This window comes from Micromys minutus, assembly GCF_963924665.1.
Source record: "Micromys minutus genome assembly, chromosome: 13".
Classification (NCBI taxonomy): Eukaryota; Metazoa; Chordata; class Mammalia; order Rodentia; family Muridae; genus Micromys; species Micromys minutus.
In genome coordinates this window covers 15,997,160-16,012,388 of record NC_137982.1, presented here as the reverse complement: position 1 = coordinate 16,012,388, position 15,229 = coordinate 15,997,160, and the positions used below count along the sequence as shown (strand labels likewise).

General features: G+C 35.7%; 1 protein-coding gene across 1 annotated transcript in view; it reads left to right on the top strand.

Moving 5' to 3' along the window:
- LRP1B (LDL receptor related protein 1B) overlaps positions 1–15,229 on the top strand; it is a gene marked incomplete at both ends in the record, with an annotated part of 1,929,155 nt that overhangs the window by 1,717,211 nt on the left and 196,715 nt on the right. Inside the window, one exon of the mRNA XM_080928219.1 lies at positions 14,608–14,796. Within this exon, the coding sequence (XP_080784345.1) occupies positions 14,608–14,796 (189 nt within the window). The remainder of the gene's footprint in view (positions 1–14,607; positions 14,797–15,229) is intronic.

Genomic DNA, 15,229 nt, shown 5'->3' with positions numbered 1-15,229 from the left:
GTGTCTTTTTGGAAGCACTCAGAGCTATGACTTTTTCTTATCTATTTTTTTTTTATTTCAGAATCATGTTCACAATTTTGCTACTGGGTCTCTAAATCAGATACCTGATTATGGGAATTTTGGCAGATGGATGTGACCATTAACCCCAGCAATCAATTGTAAAGAGCAAAGATGAAAGGCAGCAAGTGAATTTATTATTCATTTGGCCATGATTTATCAGCACTGCTATCTATGAAATTGACATTGACTCTGAGGGCCCCTAGAGAAATAGGCAAAAGTGTGCATATTTAATAGGTATTGGTCAAACTGTTCTATAGATCATATTTTTTTCCTGTTTTCTCTCACAGAATCTTATTGGTGTCAGGGAATTCTCCCTGCAATGAAGGGCACAGGCAACTCTCAATTTTTTGCCTATGTTACTTAAGTATTTGAAGACCATCAGATGATAATATCCATTTGCATCTTATGGTATATCTATTCATGCTGTGGTTCTAGAAAGGGAGGTTTTAGGTCTCATAATATGTTTGCTCCTGCTTATAAGTCAGAGTCAGTCTCATCATGGGGTCAGGCTTGTTGTATGTAATAGGAAAGGTTGTAACTGGAAATTTCCACTTGACACTCAGAATAATAAAGCAGGCCTCCATTCAGGCTGGTAGTTTTCTATTTGCTTTAAAGTCCTTGGTTCTTCTTTCTATCTTCAGTCTTACAGGGGAAGCACAGTAGTTTTCACTGACCAGCATTTAATTGATCTGCATGCTGAAATACAAAGTCGTGCTGGACTAGGCTCAAAACTTAAAGCAAAGAAGATGAATAAGCTGGGTGACCAAGGGACATCCCTTTAATCCCAGCACTGGGAAGCAGAAGCAGGCAGTTCTCAGTGAGACTGAAACCAGGCTACTCTACAGAAAGAATTCCAGTGCAGCTAAGGATACCCTGAAAAATTCGGCCATATATATATATATGCACACACATGTGCATGCGTGCACATACACACACACACACACACACACACACACACACACACACACACACACACACAAACACCAAAGTGTTGAATTTATGTATTCTGTGTGATAATGGATATAGTGTATCTTTTTTCTTTTTGTAGGTTATAACTATGTCTCATCTTTAATTTTTCCCATTAATTAATGAACTTATTTATAAACTTTACATCTGAATCACTGCACTCTTACAGTCTTGATCTTCCTTCACACAATCCTTTCCCCATTTTCCCCTCTTATTCCCTGTTTCTAGGGTAGAGGCCCCCCAGGGTATATCCCCACCTTGGTGTATCAAGCTTCTAAAGGACCAGGCACATTCTTTTCCAGAGGCTGAACAAATCATTTGTGGCTATTGTGAAGGGTGTTGTTTCCTTGAATTTTTTTTTTAGCCCATTTATTGTTTGTGTGAAGGAGGGCTACTGTTTCTTGTTTGTTTGTTTAAATTTCCATCCATCCACTTTTCTGAGGCTTTTTATCTGCTGTAGGAATTCTTTTGTAGAGTTTTTGGTTTTATGTATGTATACTATCATATTATCTGTGTGTAGTGATACTTTCACCTCTTTCTTCCAGTTACTTCTTCACAATTTATCTCCTTTTGATCTTCTTTAGTTGTCTTAATGCTCTACAACAACTTCAAGTACTATATTGAAGAGACATGAAGAGAGTGGATAGCATTGCTTTGTCTTGATTATAGTGGCATTGCTTTAATTTTTTTCCATTTAATTTGATGTTGGCTATTAGTATTGCCATTATTGTGTTTAGATATGTACCTTGTATTGCTCATCTCCTCAAGGCTTCTAAGATGAAGGCGCATTGGGTTCTATCAAAGTCCTTCTTAGTGTATTATGAGATGATCATATCTTCTTTCACTTTGCTTATATGGTGAATTATATTTATAGATTTTCATATATTAAATTACACTGGCATCCCTGGCATGAAGCATAGTGGATCATGGTGGATAAAGTTTTTAATGAGGTTTTGGATTACGTTTAATAGTGTTTTATGGTATATTTTTGCATCAAGGTTTATAAAGTAGATTGGTCTGAAGCCCTCTTTTTTCTTGAGTCTTTGTGTAGTTTAGATATCAGGGTGACTATGGCTCTTAGAATGAGTTTAGCAATGTTTCTGCTGTTTCTGTTTTGTGCTGTTTCTAATATACATGCTATTAGCTCTCCTTTGAAAATCTGATATATTTCTGTCTCTGGCCCTAGGCTGGTTTTGGTTGGGAGGCTTATAGCTTCTATTTCCTTAGGGATTATAAGATAATTTAACACGTTACAGGATCTGATTTAAATTTGGTGAGTGGTATCTATCTAGAAAATTGTCCATTTTCTTTAGGTTTTCCAATTTTGTGGAGTACAGGCTTTTGATGCAAGACTTAATGAGTTTGTGGATTTCCTCAATGTCTGTTATGTCATAAATGATTTTGTTAATTCAGATGCTGCCTTTGCGCCACAGTTAGTTTGGCTAAATTTTTGTCTGTCTTGTTGTTTTTTTCAAAGAAGAATCTCTTGGTTTCCTTGATTCTCTGTATGGTATTTCTAACTGATTGATTTTAGTTTGAATATTTTCTGCTAACTACACTTTGTGTAATTTGGTTTTTTTCTTGAGCTTTCAGGCATACATTTAAAACAGTAAAATGAGAACTCTTCGATTTCTTGTTTTTTAATGAATGAAGATGCTTTATTGCTGTATATGATAGGTTCTCATTCTAAAAACACTCCCTGCCCTCAGCACAGACAGTATCCTTTATATTAGTCCAGATGCACAGGAACAGAATCTCATTCATTTACTTCAAATAGTACTTACGTCATCAGTTTGCAGCTGCAGCTGCCTTGGAGTTAGACTTTCTCATTGTCAAACTCAGTAGATTTTATCAAATGCCTTCAGAGCCAGCACAGCAAGGGTCAGAGAATATAGTAGTTCAGGAGTTGTCCCTTGTGCTTTTACATATAAATGATAATTGTAACTTCTATGATTAGTTCCTGAACAAAAATTGTCACATATTTCAAACAGATAGAAGGGAGTACAGAGTTCAGTCCTATAATATGCTCCAGTCCACTGAAAACATATTTACTTGGAGAGGTCTGGAATAACAACAAAATAATTAAAGCATAACTTATTTAATGCTATGCCAATCAAGAGACTATATAATATAAGTTTCTAATTTTTTCTGTTTTTTTTTTTCCAGAACGCCAAAGTCTTTTGATACTCACAGGCAATAAAACAAAAGCTGACTGATAGACCATCATAACAGACATGGCAATTTTCAGCATACTGGCAATATTAGAAAATATACAATTGATACAACTTACATTAAATACTGTAGAATAAAATAAAGTAATTTTTTAAAAATTGAACAACTTTATTTTAAAAAACAAAGATAAATGTACAGATTTTAAGCATTTTTGCATAAAAGTATAGGAATACATTTTTTTCAGAACTTGATTTTTTTTTAATGGTTTGGTAATGTGCATTATAATCTTAAGTTACAATGAGCATAAAGTACATGTAAAACAAGATGTAATCTGGAAATAGTTAAAGTTTTCTTGGTATGTAAAGATTAGGCATAATGGTTTTTTCTTTTTTTTTTTCTTTTTTTTTTTTTTTGGCCTTTGTTTTTGTTGAACTTCATATAGTCTGTGAGTTGTTTCTGGGGTGTTCAAAGCACAAAAGTAAATTTAATATGGCCCATTAATAAAAGATCAGGAGTCTTAATACATGCACTAACACTTGTTCTAAATACCCATCCTACCCCAATTTTACCCACTGCAAATATAACTTCATATAAGGCACCTGTCAATGTTCAAATATGTCTACAAAAATGTCAAGAACCAGCCTTCCAAATGCAGACTGTCATTTTCTTTTTTCCAATATTTAATGACTGAATCAGAATAACTGGTCATGTTAAAGAAAATAGAAGGGTCATTACAAAAACTTCCCTATTTAATTAATTTTTCTAAAGCAGCTTCAACAGTTTTCATGTTTTCTGTCCCACAACGTGTAAAACCTTGAGGCAAGGCAACTTGTTCAATCTGGGATATAAGCAAGCAAATGTAGTTCAATTTTTTTAATGAAGACATTTAACACTATGAACTTTCCTCTTGGCACTATTCTTATTATGTAACCTAAGTTTGGGTATTTTGTGCTTTTATTTTCATTGAATTCTAGAAAGTATTTGACTTTTTTCTTCCTTCTTTGATCCAGTAATTGTTCAGTAGATAGTTATTGAGTTTACATGAGTTTAAAAGCAATCTGTTGTTTTCTTTGTTACTGAAGTACAGTTTTAAACCTTGATGATCTAATAAGAAGCAAGGGGTCATTTCAATTTCCTTGAATCAGTTGACACTTGTATTGTGACCAATTATATGGCCAGAATTGGAAAAGGTCCCCTAAGGTAATGAGAAGAAACTGTGCTGTTTTTCTGTGTTTGGGTGAAATATTTTGTAGATATCTGTTAGGTTCATTTGATTTATAACCTCTGTTACTTTCATTATTTCTATATTTAGTTTTGATTTAGATGACTGGTCCATTAGTTAGACTGGGGTGCTGAAATCTCCAAATACTTTTATTGATTATTTTTTTATTTATATTTCAAATGTTAACCTCATTCTCAGTTAAACCCACTATCCCCAAACCCCTTCTTCTATGAGGGTGCTTTCCCATTCACATACCCATTTCCTCTTCATCACCCTTGCATTCACCTATGCTGGGTCATAAAGTCTCCACAAGACCAGGGGCTTTCCTTCCCATTGATGCCAGATAAGGTAATCCTCTACTACATATGAAGCTGGAGCCATGGTTCACAATAGATACACTCTTTGGTTGGTGGTTTAGTCCCTAGGAAGACTAGGTGGGTGTGGGGGGTCTGGTTGGTTGAAAAATTGTTGTTCTTTCTGTGGGATTGCTAACCCCTTTAGCTCCGTCAGTCCTTCCCCAAACTTTTTTATTTGTTTCCCCTGCTTAGGCCAATGTTTGGCTGTTTACATGCACATCTGTATTGGTCAGACTCTGGCACAGCCTCTTTGGGAGAGTTATACCAGGCTCCTGTCAGCAAGTGTTTCTTGGCATCAGCAATAGTGTGGGTTTGGTGGCTGCAGATAGGATGGATTCCTAGGTGTGGCAGTCTCTGAAGGGCCTTTCTTTCAGTCCCTGCTCTACTCGTTATCCTTGCATTTCCTTTGGACAGGAACAATTCTGGTTTAATTTCTTTGAGATGGGTGGGGGTCCCTATCCCTCTAATCAGGGCTGGGATTTACTTCTGGATATGGTCTGTACAGGTTCTCTCTCTCCCCTGTTTTGGGTATTTTCAGCTAATGTCATCCCTATTGGGTCCTGGTAAACTCTTAAGACCCTGACATCTGGAACTTTCTAGTCACTACCCACAGTTCCCCATCCCCCACTGCTGCATACCTCTGTTCACTTTCCTGATTCTCTGTACTTCTCTCCAGCATTTTATCTTCCCAACCTGATCCTGCTCCACCCTTTCCTCCTCCCTCCTCCTCCCCCCCCTCCAAGATCCATCCCTCCAACTATCTCCCCTGATTATTTTATTTCCCTTTCTTAGTAGGACTGAACCATCCTCACTTTGGTCTTCCTTCTTCTTGGGTATCATATGGTCTGTGAGTTGTATTGTGGGTCTTCTGACCTTATCTTGGGGGGTCCTAATATCCACTTATCAGGGAGTACATACCATGCATGTCATTTTGTGACTAAGTTACCTCACTCAAGATGATCTTTTCCAGTTCCATCCATTTGCTTGAGAATTTTTTGAAGGAATTGTTTTTAATAGATAAGTAGTACTCCATTAAGTAAATGTACCATATTATCTGTATCCATTTTTATGTTGAGGGACATCTGGGTTCTTTCCAGCTTCTGGTTATTGAAAATGAGGCTGCTATGAATATAGTGGAGCGCATGTTCTTGTTATTTGTTGAATCATTTTTTTGTGTGTATATGTCCAAGAGTGGTACAGCTGTGTTTTCAGGTAGAACTATTTCCAATTTTCTGAGGAACAACAGATTGATTACCAGAGTGGTTGTACTAACTTGCAATCCCACCAGCAATGAAAGAGTGTTTCTTTCTCTACATCCTCATCCACATCTACTGTCACCTGAGCTTTGGATCTTAGCCAATCTGAATGATATGAGGGGGAATCTCAGAATCATTTTGATTTGCATTTTCCTGATAACTGAAGAATGTTGAACATTTCTTTAGGTACTTTTTCTCTAGGAAAAGTGCTCTCTTTCCATCAAGGTTTTAGAGCTGTTATAGCTCTGGTAAATGGACTAGTGAATCATTTAACTTTCTGAGATTCCTGGGCCATGTATGTTTCTGTAGCTCTATGAATTGCACATTTTACTATCTCATTTAGAGATAGTGTTGCAATTTTAGGAACACAATACTATTCAGTGATTAAGTGCTGAGTGGGGCAGGTAGGCTGTGTTAGGAACCCTGATATTTAATTGAGGCTGTCGATGCCACAGAAATGGTAAATGAGGTGTCAGGAAGCTTCCAAAACTCTTGAGAATCGGTCAGTCTTCACACTGCCCTAAGCAGTCCAGGGCCCCTCAGGGCACTGGCTAAGCTCCAAGTCCTGCCTCAACAAGAGGAAGTGACATGGCCCCAGGCCAAATCTGCCACGCCCAAAGTCCCTTCCCTGCACTTAGATGTGACTACATAAGCTCTAGGCAGAAGCATGACCGCCCCCAAGAATGTTGCAAAGGTCAGGCCAAGCCAGTATTGAAGTACCGATTGTCAGACTCAGAACCATTTCAAAACTGTATTTATCGGGAGCTGGGTGGGGAAGTAAAAAGAGATGCCTGTATAAATCATTCTTCTGCCTGAGTTCCTTTGTTCTAAAGAGCTGATAACACATCGGATTGGGAAGAGATTTTCTCTTCTGAAGCTTCATGCATCCTGTGTCAGAGCCTCTCGCTGGCTTGGATCGGCTTGGGCGGGTGCCCCCTGGCAGAGTTAGAAACGTGTGTCTCACCAAGACCAGCAGCTGAGTGCTGGTCTCACAGGCCCAAGCCTGAGCTCGTGCATGCTGGCCACACCCAGCGGTGGAAGTGACAGAGGCTGCGGCTGTGTGGGATTTCTGGCACCAGGTCCCACACTTATTATTTTGAAAACTTCCAGAAATATATATCTAGGGGTAGATGAATCACTTAGCAGTTAAGACTACTTATTGATATTGCCGAGAATAGAGTATCCATAGCCACATGTAGGATATCCGTTGTGTAATTACAGTTATACAGGATTCAACACCCTTTCTGATCTATAAACATATCAGGTACATATGTCATACACGTAGATACATGCAGTCAAATTCCTTGTATACATGCAGGTAGGTAGGATGCTATAACTTTTACATGTATAGATGGGTGAAAAACCACATTTTCTATTGCCTATGTAATTTGGAATCCTTATTTAAAATGTCCAAAATATTACAGAAATATTATGTTTATGTTAATGGTGCTTTGCTTGTTTCAGAGATTACAATGGTTTTATAATAAGAAGATATGTGCAGGAAAAGCCTATTTATAAACATAATACACCATAATTTTTATGGTCTCATTCATAACAATTTAGAAAAGTTTATATTTACTTATAGAATTTGGTTTGACATCTCAAATTTGTGAAAAGGCCATATTTGACTCATCATGGCAATTTAAAAACAAGTAAAAAAGAATGATGTGCTATTTTATATGACCAGTATTCTCAGTGTATGTGAGGAATCTATGTTAGCTGAGTTGAGACTGTAGACAAAGTGATACATAAAAGCTAGATAAAGAGGTAGCACAAATGCTTTCCACCTTTTCTTAACGGCTTAACATTAAAAATTTCTGAATATAATAACAGTTGTTTATACTTGTCAGTGTAAATAAGACACATTAAAAAAATATAAACATGTAATCTCCCAGTACTGGTTGCTGCTCTAAGAAGGCAGGCAACTGGAATTTTATTGAAGAGTGTCAAAAGGAATCTCCTGCAAAAGAATCCCAGGCAGGAATTGTTTAAGTGTGTCTATGCTCCTAAGATATTTGCTGAATTAAGTTTATTTTGGTTACAAAGTGGTCTCCCTGAAAGTAATACTTTATGTTTATCTGATAGTTCACCTTTCAATATTCTGATATTTCAAAGCATTGTCGAGCTTTAGTCTTAAATTTTCTCAAGGTTTTTATTGCTTCAGAACATTAAATTCTGGATTCATTGACCTAAAATTTATTATTTAGAATTATTATGGAACATTAAGCAAGACTGCATAAAAGGCAAAGGAAGAATAATAAGTAGACACTTCAGAGAATTTAAGGATACAATTATCTTTAAATAAATGACTATACAAGCAACTCTAATGGGGGCATGATATTGGCAAAGGAGAGTTGTCCTTGCCCTGAGGTTTTATAGCTTCCCAGTTGTGTTGTTTTGTGGTGCTCTTTATAACTGTCTCTGCCCCCCCATGTTCTGAAGACCTATGTTTTTCTATCTACCCACAGTTCTCTGCTAGTCTTCATGAACTAGGAAGTGTCCTTCCAATCGGCTGGCCGTTGTCAGAAATACTTCATATTCTCTTGCCTGACAAACCATATTTATTGCAACTAATTTTAGCACCTCTTTCACACACTGTGCATTTTCCTCATTTATTTAAACAGCACTTCCTACTGTTTAATGCTATTTATTTTGAGACTTGTTTCAATCCTTTTGGCTGTCATGATAAGTTATTGTAATTTACACCATACCTTCACGATTGTATTCATACTTTTCTAGAAAGATACTAAGCCTTTAGTTGTGTCAAAGAATTTTAACATGTGGAACTACTGATGTCCTTTGCTGAAAAACTTTTGTTTTGGTCGAACTGAATAGTTTGAACATTTGCAGAGACTATTGGTGATAGGAAATGTGAAATATAAATTGTATGGCTCTATTTGTCCTACATGTGAGCATTTGCCCTTATCTACCTGTGGAATGTTGATATTTTAATTATATTACTAGAATGCTTTAGGTTCTGAGTTCAACTTAGGGTTTTTTTTTTCTGTGCTTCGAAATATTTTATTAATGAGTAGAATAAGTAGAGCAAACATATGTATAACACCTGTAAGACATTATGCCACTTTTTTTAAAAGAAAAAAAAATAAACATTTTTGCATAAATGTATACAAATACATTTTTGTCAGTGCTTGGCTTTTTTATAAGGTTTGATACTCTGCATTAAGATCTTACTATTTACAATGAGCAAAAAGTACATGTAAAACAGGATGTAACCCGGAATTAGTCAACGTGTTCTTGGTGTGTAAGTATTGAGCATAATGTTTTTTTTTTTTTTGTTGTTGTTTGTTTCTTTTCTTTTCTTTTCTTTTTTTCTTGAACTTCACACAGTCTGTGAGTTGTTTCTGGGGCAGTCCGAGCCTCTGGGGTTAGCATCCCACTATCAGTGACTGCATATTATGTCTGTTCTTTTGTGACTAGGTTATCTCACTCAGGATGATATTCTCTAGATGCAACCATTTTCTTAAGAATTTGGTTAAGTCGTTTCTGATAGCTGAGTAGTATCAACTTAGGTTTACTTCATTGACAGACTATTTGATGATATACAAGAGTAAAGTCTAAAACACGTTTCTTCCTTTTTCCCTCTGTGTCCAACTAATCTGACAGTGGACACTCCTATTCTTGCATGGTTCATTTTCTCAGCTGTGTTTTTAGATAGAGATAAAAAAATCTATACCTTATTAATGTACATTACACTGTATAAAGTGCCTTAGATAAAATGCCTGTTTCTACCTCAGAAAAGCTGCATATTGTAATAGAGATTGTGCAGATTTAGCTCAAGGAGGAAGGCAAAAGTTCCTAAACAGTATTTTAGGTGCAGAGCTGCATGCTCTTTCAGTTGGTGTCTTTGTAAATAAGGCAACCAGAAGAGTCTTATAGTATATTAGAAGAGGATAATTTGATTTGAAAGATAAGTCACTATTGCAGTATTAGAAGATTAGTATTTCCAATGTACAAATTTATAAATAAAGAGCCAGCTTAACCTAAAATACCTAATTTTATTCAGGTATTTCTAAATAATACACAAAGCGTAATTAATAAATTCATATGGCATAATACATAAAATAAGGATAAAATCAATCATTATCTTTAGTTCTCCTTTAACTTGATCACATTGTAAGAGCAACCCATAATCGGGCAATTGTCTTATCTAACTTTGTTTGATCTTAGACACTGATAAAGGTTATGTAGATACCTCTACCTAATAAATTAAAAGGCTGTGAGTTGTCATAGTTACTTTTTATATCTGTAAAATCACCATGACAATAATGACTTTTAAATGAAAACAGTTATGAGGACTCACAGTTTGAGAGGGTCAGAGTCCATGACCACCATTAGGTGGAACGTGGCTGCAGGCATGGCACTGGAGCAGTAGCTGAGACCTTCCATCTAATCCATAAGCAGGACACAGAAAGAGCGAGAACTTATTGGGAATGGCCATGGGGTATTAGAACCTCAGGGCCCACCCTCTGTAACCCTCATCCTTCAATTATATCATACCTCCGAATCATTCCCAAGTAGTTCTACCAACAGGGAGACAAACATTCAATATATGAGCTTATGGGGCATTCACATTCAAACTGCAGCATAACTATAAAGAAGCATTTAAAAATAGAACTTAAAGATAATAAGGCAAGAGGACTTGAATACAAATCCACAGCACACATTTAAAAACCTGTAATTCTAGAATTAAGCAGTTGTACAGGTAGAAGTCCAGATCTCTCTAGCCAACCGCCATAGATAAACAGTCAGATTCAGTTTAGAGAGAAAACCTGTCCCAAAATCTAAGGTGGAAAGTAGTAGAGAAAACATTGTCCTCTGGTATTTGCATGCATTTGCAGTCATGCAATACACACACATGGGCAAACTGACAACACAAAACACACATATAATAAAGGGGCCAGAAAATAATAAATAAGAGGCTAATCAGAACCTGTTAGTAGGATATCCACTTGGCATAGGGTGCAACAAATCAAGGCAATTCTGTGAGCATCCCAATGTACCCTCTATAACACTATGAGGTTTGTTCAAAAGGAAAGGCTCATTTAATTTTCTTCCTCTGTATTCAAAGTCAAATTAAAATAAAAAAAATTGGGCTATTGCTATTTAGGACCTACTCATTTAGCTTGTTATCAAGGAGTAGTCTAGAATATTATGGCAGTGTCTCAGGCAGCAAGCCTGCACCAAGGACAGAAGCACGCCCTGCAGCCATCTTTTCAGTTTGTTGTTGGTATAACACAACTATGGATACTTTCCAAATTGACTGACAGTGAAAACTACAATGTGAGTATTAATCTTTACCAAATATCAGTTACACTCTTCTGAAATGTATAGTTGAAAAAATGAGAATTAGAAGCCTCCTGCTTGAGCAGAATACTGGAAACATTTCAATAGACAATGCCAATGCCATTGATTATTGAATAGAAACAACTGTAGTAAGGGCTTTAAACATATAGTAATGACCCATTAAGCTGGAACCCATCTCTCATTTCCATTTTTTCTATCTTGTTTTGTGTGACCATTAAATACCTACAGATAAAAGATTCCTTAACTATACTTTTCTGATTGCTTTGTTATTTAGTTATAGGTTATGAAAAATACAAACATTCATGTTATATTTGTATTTAAAAGGATAGATACACAATTTTGAAAAATATTACTACTTTTACCCCTAAGTAATTCCATATTGTGTTGTTTTTTCAGTGTTCTGCTTGTACCTTCTTATTCTGGGTTGATAGTTTGTCAGCTCCATTAATTGTCCAATTTACTTGTAAAACATCTTGTTGCTCTGATGTGTGATGTGTGTGTGTGTGTGTGTGTGTGTGTGTGTGTGATGCTTAAAGATATTTTACACTTATATGCACATGTATTTCATGTATTTAATGTATATATGCCTATATACATATTCATATACATATGTGTAATAAAAATATATAGTAAACAAAGTAAGTATTGGAGCTGTGTACCATCAGCCTAGTTTTTTATGTGGAAGTACAGTGTTTAATTTAAATATATTTTATGTAATCAATGTAGGTTGAAGTCTTCTGTGTTAATTGAGAAAAACAGCACTCAGTAATTTATACTAGTAGTTTAGCAGTTAATATATACCACAATCATTTTCATCACGGTATAAATAAACACTTAACCCCTCCTGAGGAAATCTAGACCCAACAGATGAATCTCAGACTGTATGTTGGAGAAATATTTTATCTTGATTTCCCATCGTTTGCTTGATTTCTGCTGGTGTGGCTTGTGACCCTGTCAGTGTCCTGATTCCTGAGAAGGCCAGCTGGATAAGCTAGGTTAAATCCGATATACTAATGCTGTTTCTCCCTTGTAAGTGTAAGTTGATATTTTGGTTTCATTTTCTGTGTACCCAGTGGTAGTATTTGATGTTGTTTGAGAAGAAAGTCTATTTACCAAATGGGAGACTTAGACTTTGAGCTGGAGTGTATGAAATGTATCTTTGGTTTGCTTGCTCTGCCAGCTCCATCTTCCTAAGTACAGCACAGGGACAGGGACATGCTGGGATCTTAGCAGCAGGGAAATGATTCACATTTGAAACCCAGTTTGTTACTTATGCATTTTGACCACCTCTTCTTTGTATGATCTAGTATCGATAAAAATAATACTTCACAATAATGTTCCTGCAGAATTAGATGAAATAAAGTACATAAGGTCATTACCCCAGTACAGTATTGTGATGCTCAGTTTTCTTTGTATTTAGAACAGAAAGACATTTGCTGCACTAAGAAATGCTAGTTTTAGGGTGGGTCCAAAGTACTCAGATATTTGGTAGTGATAGATATTAAATAAGTGATAATTCTAAGTACTTGGAATAATTATACTATTTTTAAAATACTAGTTGTTGCTAGTTTACCATTTTTTAAAATAAGCTTGTCCACAGATGTTAATTGAATCTCTGTAGACTGGGAGTATAAAATAATGATTAATTTTCATCCCATAGCAATGACATAATTAATTTCTTTGAGGACAGGTATATATAAATTGAATATTTCTATACGTTTCAAGATATATATGACAGACTAGAAAACTTTCAAATAAAGCTGAACACATACATCATGATTTACCCAATTCTTTTTTTTTTTTAATTGAAAGCAAAGGTAGGACACTGAAATCATTTGTATATGGAGCTTAAATGATTCTTCATGGTTGCATTTGCTTCCCTGACTTACCTTATTTAGACATGTATTCTGTCTCAATAACACAAGCTACGGGGAGAGGTAAGATTCAAGGACAAATGGAACTAACATCGAGATTCAGAATGCCTAATGTTTTTGAATTCTCTCAAATTCTACCTTTTTTATATGCAGTATCTTTTCCAGGTACATTTCGTTATAGAACCCATACTACCAATAATAAATGACTTAATGTGAAGGTTTATTGATCTCATTTTCTTTCTTTTGTTTGTGACTGACTCAGAGTAAATTCTCAGATTCCATTTGATTTATTTTAAGCACAATACGTCAGAGTTTTAACATGTCTACTTATTTGACAAGACAAATTTATCCTGTACTTTAAAAAGAAGCCTTATATTTCCATGAACATGATTAATTGTACTGAAGCTCTGATGTTTTTTCCTGTTACTACTGAATGCATCAAACATTAATTTCCAGTCATTAAAATCTAATAATGAAAGGATGGTACTGTGACAGTTGCATCAGTTGACTTTCTCTTGGAGTATTAAATAGTTAAATAACCAACATAATAGCATTTTGTACATACCTCATTTTTTGATGAAATTTGTTATTTGATCACTTTGAGAATAGAAGAGCTGAAAAAAATCTGTTATCATTTGCAAAGTATTTTGGGGCTGAAGAATTTGAACACAACCGAACAATTATTCATCAAAATGTTTTTTCTTACAAAGAGAAACTTGCTCAGCACCAAAGGATCTATTACAATTATTTACCACCAGCTCTCTGTCTGACCACGTTGTGATGGCCAATCAATGTTTATATATAAATCATCATTTATAATTAATGTTATAATTCAAGAGAAATTTACATCAGCAGCCAAATGGCCTTACATATTTTTTTTCACTCTTACCTCATCTTGAGTTAAAACAAGAGTAAAATCTCAATAATTCAAATGCTTTAGAGTTGTTTTATGCCATTCAATTAGCAGATATATTTTCTTTGAAATTCAAAACCAATGAATGAAATACTGACACCACACAGACACACACACAGACACACACAGACAGACAGACACACACACACACACACACACAAACACAGTCTCTATATTCTGAGTTTTACTGTGTGGGCTACTATTCATTTCCTATATTAGTGATCTTGATAACACTCATTTTCTTCCCAATTGTGAAACCAAGCTACATATGACAATAGTGAACCCTGGCACCCAGTCTTTCATTCTCTTAGCCAGTAATAAAGAACCTTGCCAACCTGACAGGTTGTCATAGCGATTATCCAAAAGCTCTGTAGCAGTGGTATCTGTCTGCCCATGCAGAATTGAATATTTTAACTGGCAGTCTTCCAAGACTGAACATTAATCTTACCATCTCCTATTACAGTCCCTAATCAAGATATTCCAGGGGTGATTGCACTAACATTGTTTGAAGACTACATCTACTGGACCGATGGGAAAACCAAGTCACTCAGCCGTGCCCATAAAACCTCGGGAGCAGACAGACTTTCACTGATTAACTCATGGCATGCCATCACAGATATCCAGGTGTATCATTCTTATAGACAACCTGATGGTAATTATTCTTTCCATGGCTTCCATAATGCATCAGCATCTTGTAGTAACATTTCATTTTTTATTATTCCAAGATTAAGTATAATTTCATTCTTTGTAATAATGATCCGATTCCATTGTTTAGCTTTATTTCATAGAATAAAGCCAGTTAATATCAAGTACTTCTATTAAAGGGTGTGAGTAGATGCTCAATAATAGAAGAAAGATTTATTGATTGGTTGAAATCATACTAAACTGAGTTGAAACCAATGCCCAATGCATGTAGTCAGAGAAGTGAAAGAGTACACTGTTAGAATTATGCATTACTGTAGAGCTCCAGGGTGCTTAGTTTCCAGAACTCTGTCTACAAAGAATCCTCTTTCACTGGTTTGGGATACCTAATTAGAAATATTTAGTGTGTCTCGTAGGGTTCTTCAAGATGATGTGGAATAAAT